Raw genomic sequence first — 20982 nt, forward strand, 5'->3', positions numbered from 1 at the left:
TTTAAAACAATACTTAAATTATTACTATTGTTCTTTATTTTTTTTCTTTTTAAAATAATGTAGCTACGTTTTTTATTCAATACACCGAAACAATTGTGTGTTTTATATTATTTCACTAGTGCATTTACTTATTTTATAATATATATAATTTTTTTTTCGACACCATATATGTAAGTATGCCTTCAAAAGTGTGAGCGTCGATAATAAAAAATCCAAATTATGAGGAAAACTAATAATTATTTTTACACAGTAGTTTTCAATTTTTTCCTTAACAATTCAGATACGTTATTATAACTTATGTGTAATTTGAATAGCTCTTTTTTAAATAATCTATCATTTATCACAATAGTATTTCTTCAAATGACATATTCCGTGTTCAATAATTGTGCACAATATGCTAATTTTAATTGATGTGTTGCATTGAAAATCTCATTAAGGAACAAATTTATTTATTATTCTTATGTAACCTTTTTATCTAATTATTTTTTTTTTTGTTTATCATCTAACAATAATATACATGCACATTTAAAATCATACCATTTCCTCCAATTGTAACATAACTATAGTAGTATATATACAAATGATTTAATTATACAATTATTCTTATAAAAAAATACATATTTGCCGATTTAATCATTTTTTCCCATAAAATTTTATTCATATATACTTTTTTTCTGTTTTGAAATACACATTTATATTTATTATGCTATTTTTTCAAGAAAATATAAGGCATTATATACATGTAAGTTTTTTGACAATTTCAATATAAAAAATTTATATATTTTTATTATTATATTTATAAAATTTTATTCTAAAACCTAAAACTTATACCACAAAAAATCGTTCTAAGAAAAATAATATATAATTCAGGTTATTTCACGTTTTTTGAAGTAGTTATAAACTGTATCTTTGAAACTTCTTTATTACATTTTTGGTAAATTGATACTAATACTCATCGTTATATAATTACTTACACAATACGGCATATTAGATTGATTGAAAAAAAATATACTTCTAAAACAACAATTTAATCCATGTATATGTTCCTTTCCTATTACTTTTCCTAATTTTTTTATTACTTGGTTTGTGTGGCTAAACGTCTTCGTATTCTTTACAATGCTAGATTAATAATTATCGTGATAATATTTTAATACATCACTATATGTTGTATTCATCAATATTTTAAAGATATTATTTCCCCATGCTGTGCATATAAATAATTTTAATAAAAATCGTATTACACCATAAAGATTAATAATATAAAAGTATATTTCATAAAAAATTAAAAAAAGACTACACTTATACTTTTTACATAACCCTTATAAAAGCATTTGACAACGTATTTTTCTACTTAATCCTTATAAAAAAATTTTGCAAGCCATGTAAAAACGTGGTGTACTCATAAATAGTAATATTTGTTAGCTAATTATACTTAATTTATTTTTGTTTATTTGTACGTTTGACAAAAGAAATATGAAATAAAAGATCATATAATTTTATATACTTCGCACACAAAACAGTAAATAATTACCTAGATATTGTCAATTTATTTTTAATAAGGAATATTATAATTAACAACATAGGAAATATATAAAACAATATAATGCCACTGTGTAAGCATCGAATTGACATTATAATAATAGTAAATTTAGGATTAGTATAAAAATTAAAGTAGTAAATATAATTAAGTAAATCTACATTATATATCCGAATCATTTTGCTCTAAATTATCACACACACTCGAAGCCATTTATATAAATAATACCTCAAAATTATTCGCCCCACAAAGTAAAATACTGTATATCTTAAGTATTGATAAAATATAAAATTAATTAATTTACGATCTAAATTGTATATTTCTTTTATACAATTCTTTTATAATTTATTGAAAATAGTTACTTTTAATGTTTTTGTCTTGTATGTACATTTATACACCATATAAGCAGTAATAGTGCAATTAAAAAATATATTTAAAAATGGACAAATTATATAAGACAAAATTACATATAATGTAATGCTATGCATTAATAATGAATATCCACGTTTCGAACAATGTAAAAGTATTCTGAATATTAAAACATATGTATTTGCTTTTTACTTACACATAAATTATGGTTGGTGTTGTTGTTGTTGTTGTTGCTGTTGCTGCTGGTCTGGCGCAGAATTTATATAAATATAATACAATATACCTATAATTGCTGTTAACAATAAAGTGCTGTCGGGTCCCAGACGTTGCAAAACTAAATAAAAGGCTATAATAGCAGGAACCAAATAGTAGTAGTTAGCCTTTAACACACCGACAATGTTTTTGAATTGTGTCTTTACATTATTTGTAAGTGCGTCAGGACTTTGATATTCAGAATAATGTCCATTATATGATGTTTCGCCGCTTGTCCAAGTACTATAACTATTTCTAGTTCCCTCCCTTTCTTGATATTCATTTTTACTGAAATGGTACACATTTGAATTCGGACTCGAAATGGTTGGTATATATTCGACTAAACACCTTGCATTTCGCACTGCATTTTCATTTATTCCTTCATTCTGAAAACAACATAATAAAAATTTACATTAATTAATTAAACACGCACCACATACACACAAAATATGCATACACATTTATTACAGTATTATGCTAATATAAATAAGTTATAAATGCATGCTCTCTATATAATTACACATTTGTATGTATTTCGTTATATTATTACATGGTCATTGGAGTAAAAAAAAGCAAGAACGATAAGTGTAATTCCAACAATTTTCGATATTAGTTTTAATGAAGCGCTGTTTTTTTTATGGGATTTATTCGAAATTTGTGAATGCTTAGCAGTATCCATTTTTTTGTAAATTATATATTTTTTATTTTTAATAAAATATTTCAGAATTTTTTAGAGGAATTATTATATCCCCAAAAATCATACTTTATACTAAAATACGTAACCTTTTGTTGATTAATAAATTCGAAACAAAACATAATTGTTAAAACTGCATTGTATAAAATCTTTAATAATATAAAAAATATATTGTGCAATGTTTTAAATTTAATACTTTTCTAATTTGATTTTCTAAAACCATCTAGATCATTTATTTCTCATAGATGCACACATATGTTTAAAAAATTCTAATCGTCATAATAAAAATAATAAAACATTGTACACACTATGAAATACACAAATCCATTTCAAAGCAACCAATTTTTAATTCATTTATAAATTATATCCCACTTACATTTAAATTATTTTTATGCACACCTAATTCAAAATTAGCTATCAATACAATTATTTGATGACAATTTTTTTTTTATTTCATAATTTATATGTTAAATTAGTCATTCATTAAAAAAAAATATTTGTACACATCTATCAAAAATAAGATAAAATAAAAAAACTAAAAATGTTTATTGGCCATCATACTATGTATTTATATTTTTCAAATGGAAATTTTTATCCTTATCAAAGTTTTTTGAAAATTGTATGCATATTATATCAAATATTTTTGGATGTAATTAAAATTTATATCCCATTAATAATAAATAATTAAAATATGCAAATATCATCCCTCCAAGCTATATACATATGTACATCTAATTATTGATGGTTTGAGTTCAATCAGTGTAAAGTTTCACTGTTTTTATTGTGCACATACCTAATGAAATATAATTTTTATAATATAATATATAAATAGAGCTTATTATTATTATTTTTCTTCTTCAATAATATTTTACAAAATTCCATTAAAATCACATTGATATTTATGTGCATAATATAGCACATTTTTAATTGATTCATTTTTTATTTTATAAAGAGAAATTCATTTGCAGTTATGCATCCTTTGGTGTACGTGCGATGAAAATATACTTGTAGTAAAAAAATTAATATCAGAAAATTATTAAAAAAAATTATGTAAATATGTGACTACCCTGCATGATAACACAAATATAAAATATTTAATATGTATTAAATGAATTTTCCTCGTGTAAAAAAGTGAAAAACTTCTATTAAAAAAATTATTTATGATTAAATATAGTTTCAAATCATTTTTCCATTAATATATAAATTATTTATCATGACCTTTATGCAACCTGGTGTAATAAACAAAATGAATATTGTGACATACATCTTAAATTGATCAAAGAAAGTAATAGTATTCTTTACAAAAATATATGTAATATATATATTTTATTCCTATACCAATTTTCAAATTATATTTTTTTAATTATTAAAATTAATGATTTTTCGTCATTCCAAAAAAGGAAATTGCATAATTTATATGATATTTTCTATTAGTGTCTATTTCAGGATAAACATAATTATTCGATTATATTATAATTTTTAATTTTGCTTAGAATGTAGGTAATAGCACTTATTTTCATTAATAAAACGGTGTTTAAATGTGCCTTTAAATTTGTAACACAAATAACTAAATCAATTTTTTAAAGCAATATGCCCAGTTGCTACTACTTAATATATATGCATAAATTTATATCTATTGCTCAAATGATTGCCTACTTAATAAAAATTATGTTATTCTATTTCGTGATCCTTACAAAAATCTAAATAATTGTATTTCTAAATGACACATTTATATGCATCGATTTTTTATATCCCTTTACGCTTTATGATGCATTTATTTTTTTTATTTTGGACAATCAGATGAATCATAAACACTTCGTAAGACATTCTTATCTTTTATACATCTGCGAATGCAATGAAAAATGGTGCTAATACCGCCATAAATAATAATCCACATCTTTTGTTTTGCCCTTTTTTACCTTATTCATATAAAATAAATAATGATCGAAAAGCCATTAATTTTCACTTATATATTACTAATTGTATTTTTGTATGTAATTATATTTATTTTTCGAAATTTCATTATAGTGTAAAAAATTTTAATATTGAATTATGTTTATATATAATATTAAGTTCATAAAACCCAAATCAAATATATTGTTTTATATGACAATAAAATAACATATTAAAAAAGTTAAAAAAATTCTATGCTTTTTTTAATTTCGCATATATTTATATTTTATTTATTTTACGAATTATAATACAAAAAAAGTTAATATACAATATAGTATATAGGTATCGATATACTATGCTATAAATGCAATTACACAAACATGTGCAAATTTAAATATATTATAATTTTATATCCATATTTTGTTGATATTGTTCTTTAAGAAAATACTCCACGTTTAAAACTGCCATATCTTCTTGCATTCTTGAAATATTAGTGTTCCTATTTTCATCTAAAGTCTGAACAATTTTCCTTATATAATCATAATCATTGATTAAATATTTTTGTTGTTCATTTGATAAATCATTGAAATGGTGTTTAGCAGCCACTTTCACATTATCCATAAATGCATTAAACCTTTTCAAAGGAATGTCGGTTTCATTAGTGTTTTCTTTTAATTTTCCTTTTATATTTACTTTATTTATTCCTAATGGCTCGGTATATTCTGTGCTAGTACTTGGCTTTTCGCCGTCAGGTTGCTCATATTCTTTTTGTTTATTAGAGTATAAAAAATCAAGATTTCGAGTCCAATTATATCTTTCTCTATTGGACGATCTATACATACAATAAAGTACCCCAAGAATACTTGCCACAATCCCTGATGACAATAAAGCAATTGCAACTTTTTTCTTCTTTCTTTTTTTTTCTACAGCACTATCAACGTTTTTTAATGTGCTGACACTTTGTTCTGAATAATCAATTGAGCCTAAATAATCATTTTCATCTTCACAAAAACAAGGGTTAAAAAAAAATGTAGTAATATATAACGCATAAAATACGAAAAAAACATTGAGAGCGTTCATTTTATACACTTTCATATATTTGTTATTTGCCTAACTAGTACAAACAAATTAAATTACTATAAAAATCAAATTGTTGTGCACAATTTTTTATCATTATTATTGTTAATATTATATTTTCTTTTTATGTGCCACCAAAAAATTATTAAACATAAGTGATCATTTTTGAATCACAATAATAAATGTGATATTATGAATAATACATTCAGTCAATCACACTCTTTAAAATATTCATTAATATAAAATGCGCATGTAAAATATTGAGGCATTCTTATTTATAGGCTTACCAAATACGAATAATTGCATGCAACCATAATATAAACAAAATTGATGTTTATTAAATTTAAAAGATAATCTCAAAAAATATATTTAAGTTTATACATTACAAAAAAATGGGTTATAATATTAAATTAGCAAATATATAATTATTTCCAATAAACTTATATTTTCAAATATTATAGATCAAATTATTTTATCTATGTTAATTGCATAAATTAAATAAATGTATGTCCTTTTTTTTATACATTACTAGATGTTGCTAGCATCGCCACATATTAAACATTTAAATATTTCATTTTTTTGTGGACAAATATTATATCAAGTATGGAATTTTGGTAAAAATAATTTATTGTTTATTTTTTAATTAAAAATATATTTATGTTAAATAAAATAATCATTGAAAAAAAAATATAAAACAAATAAAACACAAGAAGATTAATACATAGAACAAAGGCAACTATATATATATTTTAATGAATATGAACATGATAAAGCAGGCATTATGCTAATGCCAACTTTTAATTATTGTAAATCGTTACTTACCATATTATATGTTTTTAAATATTGGCTATATGGCTCACCATATTTTATTATTGAAAGAGTTATAATTATAGTATAGGTATTAAATCTTCACACGTATAGCCAAACCCATTTTATGTGAAACATCATAAAATGCAATTCTTTTATATTTTTAATTCATAATATACCTTTATAGCACAATATAATGATTCATTTTCCCATTGTATGAAAAAATTAAATTGTATATTACCTTTAATTTGCCATTTTTTATTAATATGTTAAATTATATATAAAATATTTTATGGGTTAACGAGAAAACAAATATATAAAATAGCTATGCATTTTTATGCTATTTAAATATCCATATCAAAGGAACAACCATAATTGTACAATTTATATATTTTTATAAAATAATGTTATACGTTTTAGTAATATAACATTATTGCAATCAATTAAATTTTTACAAAAAAAATTTTAACAATAAAATATAAAGTTCCAAAAATTTCAATTCAATTACAATTTCACTTTCTTTGATTTTGTAAAAAAAAACGATCCCTGACAAAAAAAAATTGGGTTTTATGTGCACATTTAATCATGATATCTTATTCTTTCATATATATGTATGCATATATCCTATATTTTTATTTAAATAGTTGTTTTTAAATAAGTGATTTTCTCATATTTTTTGAAAACATTTCGCTTTTTTTCCTACTATTGTTATAATCATTAAACTTAAAATCAATCCTACAATAGAACACCTACATCGAAAAAATCCATGTTTTACGTTATATATATCTCGTACCATATCAAAATGATGCAAAAAAATAATATAAATACACATCTAATTCATATTTTTACCAAATTGTTGTTACTAGGATGAATACCGTCCAAAACAAATGTGGTGCAATTTTTTGGCAAGCATTTGATTTATTAATCTATAAAATTTAGAGAAAAAAATAATAAACTAATTAATTACTCGTATATATATATATAGTCGAGCTAATGTAAATTCTTGATATGTTATACCTGGATAGTCCCAAAATATGTCCATATAAAAAATATAAACATTAAAATAAGCTCTGAAAGTAGCTAAATGTGCAAAAAAATATAATAAGAATAAAATATGCATATCATATAAGCACCAATTTTTAATATATTATTATAAAATCACAATATGTTTACTCCTTTATCTTCCTTTAGAAAAGTTGGGACTCTTCTTATAAATGACATCAAGAAAAAGCTCTTCAAAAATATTATATATGTACATATATATTTGTTTATTTAGTTATTTTCTTTAAAACCAGATTTATATGTTTTATGTAATTCATGTAAAATTTTACTAATATTGATGATCCTATGATCCATGTACCTATTTATAATATCCTCGACCAAAAAATATAAATTGTTTAGGTGAATATACTCGTTAATGGAAAATAACTTATGTCAGCATACACATTTTCACAAAATTTCTTGGTTCATTTTTTAAACCCTTTTCTATTTTATACATATTATTAAATTTATGTATATATTTCTTACGTAAATATCCATCACAACTTATGTTTATGTCTAGTAGTAAATTTGTTAACATTAGGATATTCACCAATGTAATTATTACTCGTGTAAATAGTCCCTAATAAATTATAAAAATTGTCTTTTATTTACTCATTTTAAATGTATGAATATGTGCTTCATTTAGTCACTCCTATTAATGCACATGTAAAAATGGGTCATTTGGAACAAAAATAATTCCATACCGCTCCTAAAAAATATTAATAAAAGGAAATATTATTTTTCTATGATATATGTATTTGCATATATATATACTGTATTACCTCCGAAAAAAATTATATTTTCATTATTCGTGACGTCTTCTGATCTATCAAGAGCATTCTTACTATTTTGTTCCATTTTTTACAAACAAAATTAATAAAATATAGGCAAAGTACATATATATTACTAAATAGGCATGTATATGACGCAAATATATGTCTATATTAAAAATTGACCATGCTGTATTAACAACATCAAACAAAAATTATTAATATCGTTTTAAACAAATATTCTTTAAATTTTATTTCAATACTACTATCACGCTTATTTTTATTTTATAAATTGGATATTCCTATATATATATGCCCATGCCTTTATATATACTTTGTATGCTTATGTATTTTATAACACATGTATATACAGATTTAGAAACAATTAATTAAAACGATGAAATTACCTTGCTACCGTAATTTAGTAAACATTCAATGGCATTTAATTTTTTGGTTTTCTATTCACTTTAACTTTCCTATTTTTTATAAATTATAATAATTATTTTTTTTAACTTTTAAATATTCAACATATAGTATGATATTCTTACATTGTGAAAAAAACATATACTTATGAATTTTTAGGCAATATGTCCTAAATAGGAATAATAATGCAAAATGCATGTATAATGTAGCCTTAAATGATATCCAAAAATTACTTATGTTGATTATATTTTGAAATGTTCTAATATTAAATTTATAGTAAGCAAAAATGCAAATGGCACATTAAGCATTCGTATGGAATGACATATATTTAAATATTATAACATTTTTTTAATCATTAAAAATGTAACAAAAACAAAATGAAAATCAAAGGAATAGGAAAAATAATACAAACAAAATAATTTCATTTAAATTATACTTGAACATAGATGTAAGGAGCTATTTTATTAGCTAATATATGTACATATGATCACATACTTGGTTTGCACATCAATATTTATCTATTTAATAAAACAAAAATGGCATATGCTATTAACCAAACGCTGATAAATAATCCAAAAGATAAATATCTCTCATAACATCCTTTTTCCAATTGACCTCAAATGCCTTTATTCCGGCCTTTACACTCTTTCAATTTAAGTGTAAGGAATACTTGTTGATTTTGTATATATAAACAAACATTTAAGCACATATATATACTATTCCAATTAATAGTGTCTCATTTTTTTAAAAATCATGTTTCCTTCATCGAATTCATTAAAATCATCAGCTGCTCGTCTTTTATTTCCATTTTTTCTTTCAAAATATAAATCATCCTTAATTAACTTATCGCTTTGTTGGCCCTTTTCATAATTTTGATTACCTATATATACTCTACTAAAACTGAATTCTCTTTCATGTTTATGATTCAATTTCATTTGACTTTTATATTTATGTTTGTTTTTCATATTGTCATTTTCGTCACTACTTTTTTGGTGGGTTTTTTCCTTACCATAATATCCATTATTTTTTTTATTCCTCTTAATACTATATTCCGAATTCGACGAATTAAATATTTCACTATTCGTATCATTATTTACATCATTTTCATCATTTTTCCAATCTTGATCATCTTTTGTCATGTTATCCATTTTTAAAAAAAAATTATTTATTATATCTTCGATGTTTTTGTCTTTAGTACTTCTATCAAAGTTTAAATTCAAATCTACATAACAATTTCTTGCTATTGCATTTTTTATTAAAGAGTCCCATGTAGAGTTTTTTTGTAAATTTGTTTTGTCTCCTATTATCCATAAAGAATCTTTTGCTCTTGTAAGGGCAACATTTAATCTTCTTTCATCTTTTAAAAATCCAATATTATTCCCATATTTTTGTATTGTTTTAAACTTATTTTTGTTACTTATAGAATTACTATTTTCATTATTATTTATCCACTTTATTTTATGTAAATCGTCTGAATCGTCATCATCCAAATTTTTTGTATCGAAATATTTATTTTTCTTATTTTTATAAGTATTCGTTTCATTGTTATTTTTTAAACATTCCATAGCTTGCAAGTACGATCGAACACATGAAAAAATTATAATATTTTTTTCTCGTCCTTGAAAGGCATCTACAGTTGATACTTCTGGATATTCATTATCTGGGAAATTATTTTCAAACAATTTTCTAATTAAATGCACTTGAGATTGATATGGACAAATAATACCAATATCTTTCAGATTAAAATTAATGGATAATTTATAACATCGAGGTATTGGACTAGCATTATCTTTATTTTCCATCATATTTTGAATATGCACTATTAATCTAAATATAAAATAAGCCTCAGCATAATTAATATACGATTTATGGTGTGTAATTGATTCAATACCTTGTATATTAATAAATTTATAACATCCTAATATATTTAAATAATGTAAATAAAATAATGGCTTATTCATTAAACTCTCATCATTTTTTATTAACCCATTATAAAAATATTTATTAGGAAAATAGCATATTTCTGGTCTCATACGATATTGAACATTTAATAAAACACTTGGAATTTTGCACAATAATAGCCTTTCAAACAATGATCTACTATAACCATATTTTTTGCAATCTTCAGAAAATACAGTAGCTGGTAACTGCTTTGGATCTCCAACCATAATAATACTTTTTACTTTCAATCGAAATGGTATCAAACAACTTAATTCCACACATTGACAAGCTTCATCTATTATTAAATATTCAAATTCGATATTTTCTAAAATTGGAGATGCACTACCAGATAATGTACTAAATATAACATCGCTTTCTAAAACCATATTATCTTTATTAATATTTGAATAAAAAGCACCAACTTCTTTATCTGCTTCAATTAATATTTTTTTTCTTTCTTCAAAAGTTTTATTTTCTGAATTTAATTTATCGAAACTCCATTCATAATGTGAATGTGATTCATTAAATAAATATAATAATTTTTCCAAATATTTTTCATCAACATTATTTATTATTTCTTCAGAAAAAAAATTATTTATATTTTCAACCTGTTCACATGATTCTTTATTATATTTTGTATCATTAGCATCTACACAATATTTTTTTGAACTATTATAGTTCAATTTATCTCTTACTTCTTTCATTTTATTTAAGGTAAAACCGATTGCTTTAAGAGAAAAGGATATCGAATTTTTCCGATTATTAAAATGATCTTCATAAGCATTTTGCTTCGAATTTTTCCTTTTATTAAATATGTAATCTAATGAAATTGGCTGAATTTCTTTATCAGTCTTTTTCGATAACCCAATTCGAATGCATTTAGGTATGATAGTTTGTTTTTTTAAATATGGGGTTTTATGATATTTATTATCGCGATTTTTATCAGTAAACAATGTGCCACCTTTTTTATTATATTTCTTATTTATGTAATTATCATTATTATCATCTAAAATATCACTATCGTCACTACTATTGTTGCTATTTTTTTTACTATTATTTCCCCTCATAAAATTCATTAAACCATCATTCAAGATTCTTTTAGCAATTTCATCTATAGCAGAATTTGATGGTGAGCACACTAAAATTTTCTTTTTATTATTTCCATTCCCTTCATTATTGTAAACCACCTCTTTTGTGTTTACTTGTTTTCCATTCTTTAGAACACTATTATTATCATTCATTAATGCATATAATGCAGATATAATACCAATGACAGTTTTTGTTTTTCCAGTTCCAGGGGGACCTTGTATTAGGGATATTCCATTTTTATTTAAAAAAACTAATTTAACAGCATCAATTTGTGATTCATTTAATATATTATAGCGCTTCATATTCTGCAATATGAACCTTTCATAATTATTTAAGTTTTCTTTCTTTTCACTAACTATTTTATCTCTATTTTGGTTTATATTTTTATATCCATGCTTCTTTTCAGGTATATCCTTATTATTACTTTCTACAGGATCCAAAATTATATTGAATAAAGGTGAACTCTTACTTCCGTACACACTTTGAAATTCTCTTATGTTTGTTATTAAGCTACAAATAAAATATGCATGATATTTATTATTTGTTATATAATTTAAATTTAATCGGTTTTTCCTCTTTTCTGTTTTCAAAGGAAAATTATCTTCGTTTATTAATTTTATGTCATAAATATTTTCTGTCTTGTTAGAAGCAACATCTACTAATCCAAGAATATGCTTTTGCGATTTCATAATTTCTTTTAGTTCATCATATCTAATATCTCCATTATCGCCATTTCGTAAATTATCATTCCCATCGTCATATGGAACTAAAACTATTAGATCCATTGGTTTCAAATTATCAAGATTTGTTTTATTTTCGTTAGATGCCGAGATATTCCATATTAGCCAATATGGCGTTTTTTTTTTCCCAATAACATTAATAACAAATTTGTATGTATCTCCGACCATCTTGTTTAATATGGAACATCTGCACTCCTCCAATACCATAGGCTTAAAAAATCTAAAAATAAAAGCAAAAAGGTGAAATATATGTATAATTGTATATATATATAAACAACTTAGATGACATATTTAGTCACTATATTTTGATTGTTTTTTCCTCGATAATAATTCATTTTTATTTATGTAAATATACTTGTGATATTCGTCCTCATTTTTAAAGCGTGTTGGAACCTCTTCATTAATGCAATTTTTGTATTTATCCAAATTCTCTAAATCGTAAAAGTCCCATTCTAGAAACTCCTGCAACATAATATAGTATTTATTAATAGTATTTTCTAATTCCACTCTTTTTTCTCTCATCTCTTTAAAGTATTGATGCTTATTTATTTCAGAATTTTTTTCATTCAATATGATAGCTCTTTTCTGTGTTTTTAATGAAGCATTTTTTTCCAAAATTTTTTTCGCTTTTTCTAATGCTTCTTCTTTTTTTAATACACCTGAAGTAGTATCTTCCTTTCTTCCAGTTTCGTTCTCTGTATTTTCTTTTGCTATGCCATTATTTTTTAACATTTCATTACTGCAAGTTAAATTGGATTTAATATCCGATCTTGATTTATCTTGCTCATAATTTGGAAAGGTATGCTCCTTAATATCATGCTTTTTGGAATTAGAAACATGGAATGCGCGCTCATCTTTTTGTGATAAATCATTAACTTCTTTGCCTAACAAATATTGAAGAAAACATATATCTATATATATATTGATATATACATTTGCGAATAAACATACACAAATAGGTTTGAATATATGAATGGAAAATGCATTTCCTTGCAATAGTAAATCTCGTACTGTAAACATTCTTTAAAAGACTTATTTACAGTATTACATTTTAATAGTTTCACTATTATTTTCTTTAATTTTCCCTTTTTTTGAATATTCAACTTACTTATTTTCAATGAATCGCCTTCTTCTTCCAATTTATTCCTCAATGACAAATCATTGCCTTGAATTTGGTTCAATAAAATTTCTTTGGTTTTATTAAAAATATTTTTGTATTCCCACATAGTCAGTATTTCATGAACACATTGTGGAAGTTGCAAAGTCTTTAATTTCAATTTGTATTGCATAATATTATTTAAGCAGCTTTCATAACTATTCGGCTCTTTCATTTTTATCAAATATATCAATGATTCTAAAATGGTGTTAATAATTTCCTTTTGCTTAGATAAAAGAAATATATTCGTTTCATTGTCAGTTATTAAACACATATTTGATTCAATAAATTGAAAAAAGTTTAATATTTGGCTACTTAAAAAAGATAACTTTTTGAAAAATAAATCCGGTAAAATATTGCTTAAAGAACGGTATTTTTCCGCCTTTGCAAATTTTTTTATAAATAACATCCATGTCGAATAAAATTTTAAAAATAGCAAAAGTGCATCTCTTACATAGACATTTATTCCACACGTCTTTATTTTTATAGCAAAATCTTTTATCTTAACACTATAAAAAATGTATATAATAATTTTCCAAATGTTATCAATTATTAAATTAATAATTCGTAATAAAATGCTATCACAATTATTTCTGTCCATATATTTAATTAAACATTTTATTGTAGCATTCAAATAAAACCACACTTTCGAATTTATTAATATAAAACAATCTAATATGTTTAATTTTTCATTTGTACTACTATCTATAAAATCCTTTCTTTTTAAAAACAATATCATGGTGTTAGTAAAATTTAATATAGATAATAAAAATAACACCAAGTATTTTTTACACTTAAACAAATCCATTATATAACACTTTAATATATAATCATAAGGACCAATAATTAAATTATATCTTTTTTCTTCATTTTCCATATCTTTAATAATTATAAGTGGCAATGTTAAAATTTTACTTTTATTCTTTGATCTATTCATTTTATATTCATCTTTCATAATATATTTAATAATCAAATCGAATGCCTTTATTATATTTTTTTTCGTTTTCTTATTTGTGTTACTTACACATAAAAAAAAAAAGCAATTTATATATTTGTAGATCATTTTATCGTTTTCTTTGTTTTTCATTATCCGTATATTTCTATATTTTTCACACTTTTTTATTAATTTTTGCAGATGATCAAACTTATTATTCTTAGTCATATCGTCTTTATTTTTTTTATTATCATCTTTATTGCTACAACCAGTAATATTGATTATATTTGTTTTCCCATTAGGAATGTTGGTATTGTTGCCAATGCTACCCCCATGATTAACGTCCTTTGTATTTTTTGATTTTTCTTCAAGTTCAATATTGTATATTTTATTATAAAAATACAAAATATTGATGTCTTTGGTTTCTTTTTTATCATCATCACTACTATAGCATATTTCTTCATCATATATCTCTTCATATAAATGGTTTAAATTAATTAAATCGTCATAAATAGATGATAAACTACTTTCAATACTTTTAATTGTATTAAAAACGTAAGTAAGAAAAGATATAGCTGAATGAACTTTTGCTTTATATATACCATTTGAAATTAAATGACATAAATATATGGTTTGCGGCAAAAAAAACAATATTAATTTCTTATTCTTTTCTTTTTTTAATTCGTTCATAAACACTTCAATAACGCTATAAATATTCATAAATAAATCTTTATATTTTTCAATTGGTAATACTTGTTCAACTCTATTTATCACAATATTTATTATTTTTATAAATAAAACGAAAAAATGCTCAAATATATGCTTCAACTCTATTAAATTAAAATCGTCATCACATACGTGTACTAGGTATTTTATTATTCCATTTTTTTTATCACTAAATATTATATTTGTTAACTTATTTGAATATGCATTCTCTTTTATATTAGCCTTAAATATGTGTAATAATAAATTGTTTACCACAAGCTTTTCTTCATTTTTTTGTAATTTATCGTTGGAAAATTCTATATTCACTAAGGAATCAAAAATCCCAAAAATAATATTTTTTTCCAACGAATCACGGATATTTGAATCAGATAAAATGATAGACAACACCTGATATAAATGAAATACGAGTACATATGTATAGAAATATAACATATATTTGTATTAACCTATTAAATATAAATAGATACGCACATACAAATAATATAGATCAACGAAAAAACTCGTGACAATACGCATTATTCTCTTTCTCATAATATATGTAATGAATGTACGAACCTTTATTGAAAACAGGCGAATGTAATAATCCTTGCTATAAATAAGAGGGGAAAGAGAATATATAGCAATATTCTCAAAAATCACACAATTCTCTTTTAATTTTTTTTTATATAGATTTTTTGTATATTCATCCACTTCAAAAGAATGAATATATGATTTTTTATTCATATCAAGGATGTTATAAATAATGTTTATGCAAGAATAAGTAGACGCCAATTCAAAATATTTATTTTTTATATTTGCATTTTTTGCAATATATAATTTAAAATGGTTCAAAAAATACAAAACTTTGAATGACAAATTTAGTAAATTATTAATTATTTCCATATGATCTTGAAATAAAATCCATATTAAATACGTATTACTTTCATTGCTAGTAATAAATTTATTTAAGTGAAAACTTTTTGTGCTTTCTTCATCTAATATATATCCCGTATTCTTATTATCTTCATTCTTCAATATATTTGACGGCGTTTTTGTTTTGCTGTCATTATTACTGTTGCTCCTCCTGCTATTTTCCCCATTATCAATAATATGCACTTTTTTTTTTTTTATGTGAAATAATAAATATATTCCACATAATAAGCATTGCATATATTTAAATATATCATAATCTCTAATACTATTTTTTAAAAAATTATCCTCTTTTTTTGGTTTATTCGAATAAGTATTTTCCTCAGACAAATTACTGTTAATCATTTTAATAATACAACCATCTGACAATTTTATCCAATATAAAAATATGGAAGATATCAGTTTTTTAGTTGCATCGTTAGAAAAAAAAATTTCGTCATTTATAAATGTGTTATGAATAATTTTAAAAATAATTAATTGTATAAAATTGTCTGAGTATCTTAATGAATTTAACATTAAGGAATAAAGGATTATCTTTTCCTTCAAAACTTTCTTGATTCCGTCTTCCACCGCAGTGTGTTTTAACAGAAGGAATATATGCGAATAAATGTAAGGAAATATATTTATATATTTTTTTTCATTTTTGGCATTTTTAATAGTTGTTCCTTGCTCCAATTTTTTATTATTACTATTATATCCCAAGTTTTCAGAAATTATGCAAACATCGTCGTCATTCTTTTCATTTTTATTACACTCATCCTTATTATATAACGATTCATTAATTTCTATTAACAATTTCTTACTGGTTTTAAATTCTTTATATAAAATACCACAGAAAAAATATAATGATTCGTCATTTGTATATTTTTTTATAATATTATATATATTTTTATCATCTAACTTTAAAAAGTTTTCAATAAATAATTTCATATTTTCCTTATTTATTTTATTTATATCTAACTGATAATCATTGTCTACTTGAAATATTTTCGATCCATTTAACATTAGTTCTAATATAATTGAATATACTTTATTACTATTTACAGGACAAACAATTTTATTAATAACTCGGTAAAAATTTATTTTAAATAATTCATTTTTTATTATACTTATTAAATTTTCATCATTTTTTATAACCGAGGAAATATTCTCTATAAATTTCTTTTGAAGAACGTAATATACCATTAAGCATTTTTGACAGTTCTCTATATTTTCAAGAATTATATTTTTTAATTTATTTAACTTTTCATAATAACTTGATTTATTCTTTTTTATATTTTCTTTAATATCTTCCAATTTATTTTTTTTATTATAAGCATCATCATCAAGAATGGAAGCGAGAAATTCGTGTTTTTCATCAATTACATTTGTGTAAAAAAAGTAAACAACTTCTTCATAGACATTCTTGCATATTATATGATTAATATCAATATTAGATTCTTTTGTTTTTTCGAAAAATGATTCAATAGAACATTTATACAAATCACTAACATTCACTCTTTTAATGCACCCTTTTAATGATTCAAAAAATTTTATGTTCTTGATGCTTTTTGATTTTCCATCTGCATTATTATCCATTTAACCACGTACTTTATATCGATATATTTTACTCTATATATGTTTCCCTGTTTTTGAATACATGAAATAATCATAAATTATGTTTTTTTTTGGAAAGTGTGCTATATATTTTATAAGGATTAAATATACACACGTCAATGCATGCTTATAATATTTATGTCAAGCATGAAAAATTAATTCTTTAAAGTAAATGAAAATTTATGTTGCATTCATATTTTTACAAAACATCTTTATCTAATGATGGCATTTGCCAATATTGTGGGCAAATGTATTTGTTTACTGTATACGGAATTACAAAAAAAATTATTTAAATACTTTAAAAATTGAAAATATTTTACTTATATGTAATATTTATATCTTTATATGGATTAATTTTGTTTATTTAAAGACATTATATGCTTCAAATAAAAATACAAACTTTCATTATTCGGTACGTATTTACACCTTTATTAGTGTCTACGTAAATGTATTTCATTTATCATCCGATTATTTTATTTTCCTCTTTATTTTATATATGTATGTATATATATTGAGAACATTTAATAAATAAAAAAATACCAAACAAATTTTTAAGAAATTAATAAACTATTTGAATTATTCATTCTATATCATGCGCAAAAGAAGCACGTGTGCCTGTGGCATCTAATAGTATCATTTCTCTTTTATTTAATATATATATAGTATTTATTTTTTCATATTTCTATTTTATTTATTTTTTATATATGTACTGTTAAATTTTTTTTAACGTGAATGGATTGAATCAATTATAGTGTTTATTAGTAGTAGCATTATTGCTGTTTTCCGTTTTTCTTAATTATATATATATTTATTTAGCTATTTATATTTTTATAAAAATAGTAAAACATTTTAACATATACTTAAAAACACTTTATTTTATTTTATAACTAATTCTCATAAAACACCACATAATCATATTTATATAAAGCGTAATACATGTAAGCGCATTTACATTCCACATAGGCTTCTTATGATCACTTTAGGTAATAATTTTTTTTAATCATATTTCTTTCAATGTATTTTTCGAAATCAACAAATATTCTTACGTTATATATATAATTAATATATACATTTGCATATACATAAATTTATTGTGAATCGAGTTTCATTTTATTTTCCCTTTTTTGTAAGCTATTAATTACCATTATATTTATATTACATCTTATAAAAATGCGTACACTTGTATAATCTCACACTATATCTTCAATTATATTTTAAAATATCTAAGAACACATTTCTTTAAGTTTAAATAAACATGAGTTTTTTTTTTCAATACCATTTTGGTTATAAGAAATTATTCATTCATTAATAAAAAAAAAGACTGCTATATATTCTTTTTATAATTACCATTTGTAGGGAAATTAAAAATATTTTCATGGTAATTCACACATGCATACATCTATGTGCCATAAGAAAAAAAAGAATAAAATAATCAGTGATAAATATATGTAAAAAAAGTGTGCGAATATATGGCATAACCAACTATTGCAAAATAAAAAAGTAAAACTTGATGAAACTCTTTTAAATCATAGTTCCTCAAGTTTATTTAGCGCATGTGGCTCTGTTTTATTCTATATAAAAACTTCATTGTTTTTTTTTCTTTCAAATTTATTTATAATGTATAAATTTGATCAATTTAAAAGGTTAAACTTTCATTAAATTAACCATAAATAAAAGTAATTGAAAAAAACCATTTTAGAAATATCAGGAATGCCACTATAGCAATTCATATCATTAAAAAAACAATCATAAAAAAAAATAAACGAGTAAACATATGAATAGATATAAAACATATGATATGAACGAATAAATTAATATGCCACATCCATATTAATTTATTTCTATTGCAATGTTCAAATTTTCCGCTATGTAATCTAGCCCAACCAAACAACTTTCGGCAACAACTCTGCAGCCATCCTTTGAATAATTTTTTAAAGTATTTATAATAACATTTTGTGCATCTTTATATTCTTGTGAATTTAAATTTAAACTTCCTAAAGATCCCAATGCTAAAGCTGCTTCATGCCTAACCATTTCATGTTCTTTCTCATTTTTCAAAGACGATAATAAATATTTTAAAGAATTTAATCGTAATGCTTGTCCTAGCACAAATGCAACTTCATGCCTAAAAATGGCTGATTTATTGTCTCTTAATAAAGCTTCCCCTAAAGCATTTATAGAATCCTCTGATTCCATGTCTCTTAATTTAAATAATGCTTCATATCGCAATTTTAAAGGTAAATTAACATTATTTAAATCTTCAATTAATTTACCAAAGTTATCATTACTATTTAATGTAAATACAATTGGATCAATTGTATTAAATTTTTTAGAAACAAATTCTTCACTTCTTTTTTCTTTTATTGCATCCTTTATGTTATTTTTATTAGAACATGAACAAACTACGTATTTGTTTTTTTCAATTAATGAACTTAAAGCTAATTCACAAGTTTCTCTAACTTCTATTTGTTCATCATTTATAAATCTTTTTATAACTTCTATATTTGAATCACTGCCTATTGCGGCTAATCCTTCAGCAGCTTCATGCCTAACCATTAAATTTTCGTCTTTATCACTTAATAGTTTAATTAAAAGATCATTGGTTTTTTCATTACCTATTTGCCCTATTACATATGCAATTTCATGCCTTAATAAAACGCTATCATTGTTTTCTAAAGCATAAGTAAGAACATTTAGTACTTCATCTACATCATCTTTATACACTTCTCGGCACTCATATAATGCTCGCATTTGTTTTTCTATAAATTCATTTTTAACATCTATTAAATATTTCCTTATAAAGTTTTTATTTGTGCTATCTTCATATTTTATTACTCGAGGCCCTTCTATTTTAATTTCAGCCATTTTTTGTTAATATTTTTAATTATTAAAACGTATTTTTACTTTTCAATTTTGCATTTAAGATATATGCACAACCCGCTATTCTGTAATTGGCAAAATAATTTGATATACAATTCAAAATGAGGTCTGTACAAATATATATCACAAATATATCCCAATTAATATC

The 20982-nt window shown here is 22.8% G+C and overlaps 5 protein-coding genes across 5 annotated transcripts; all 5 read right to left on the bottom strand.

The window, feature by feature from the left end:
- Nucleotides 1-2109: 2109 nt before the first annotated feature.
- On the bottom strand, nucleotides 2110-2837 carry PVVCY_1400240 (Plasmodium exported protein, unknown function; the record flags this gene model as incomplete). Its single annotated transcript, XM_008624999.1, has 2 exons — nucleotides 2110-2544; nucleotides 2709-2837. 2 exons carry the CDS (start codon nucleotides 2835-2837, stop codon nucleotides 2110-2112), a joined length of 564 nt encoding a protein of 187 aa, XP_008623221.1.
- Nucleotides 2838-5144: 2307 nt separating this feature from the next.
- Nucleotides 5145-5825, bottom strand: PVVCY_1400250 (early transcribed membrane protein; the record flags this gene model as incomplete). Its single annotated transcript, XM_037634826.1, has 1 exon — nucleotides 5145-5825. One exon carries the CDS (start codon nucleotides 5823-5825, stop codon nucleotides 5145-5147), a length of 681 nt encoding a protein of 226 aa, XP_037490872.1.
- Nucleotides 5826-7080: 1255 nt separating this feature from the next.
- On the bottom strand, nucleotides 7081-8528 carry PVVCY_1400260 (conserved Plasmodium protein, unknown function; the record flags this gene model as incomplete). The annotated part of the gene is made up of 9 exons (XM_037634827.1): nucleotides 7081-7175; nucleotides 7333-7378; nucleotides 7505-7555; nucleotides 7647-7709; nucleotides 7803-7862; nucleotides 7961-7989; nucleotides 8157-8250; nucleotides 8375-8379; nucleotides 8453-8528. 9 exons carry the CDS (start codon nucleotides 8526-8528, stop codon nucleotides 7081-7083), a joined length of 519 nt encoding a protein of 172 aa, XP_037490873.1.
- Nucleotides 8529-9588: 1060 nt separating this feature from the next.
- On the bottom strand, nucleotides 9589-17936 carry PVVCY_1400270 (conserved Plasmodium protein, unknown function; the record flags this gene model as incomplete). Its single annotated transcript, XM_037634828.1, has 4 exons — nucleotides 9589-12853; nucleotides 12989-13517; nucleotides 13682-15836; nucleotides 16005-17936. The coding sequence occupies 4 exons, from the start codon at nucleotides 17934-17936 to the stop codon at nucleotides 9589-9591; spliced, it is 7881 nt and encodes a 2626-aa protein (XP_037490874.1).
- Nucleotides 17937-19784: 1848 nt separating this feature from the next.
- Nucleotides 19785-20819, bottom strand: PVVCY_1400280 (deoxyhypusine hydroxylase, putative; the record flags this gene model as incomplete). Its single annotated transcript, XM_008624995.1, has 1 exon — nucleotides 19785-20819. One exon carries the CDS (start codon nucleotides 20817-20819, stop codon nucleotides 19785-19787), a length of 1035 nt encoding a protein of 344 aa, XP_008623217.1.
- Between the last annotated feature and the right edge of the window lie 163 nt (nucleotides 20820-20982).

The sequence above is a fragment of the Plasmodium vinckei genome (genome assembly GCF_900681995.1).
Source record: "Plasmodium vinckei vinckei genome assembly, chromosome: PVVCY_14".
Classification (NCBI taxonomy): Eukaryota; Apicomplexa; class Aconoidasida; order Haemosporida; family Plasmodiidae; genus Plasmodium; species Plasmodium vinckei.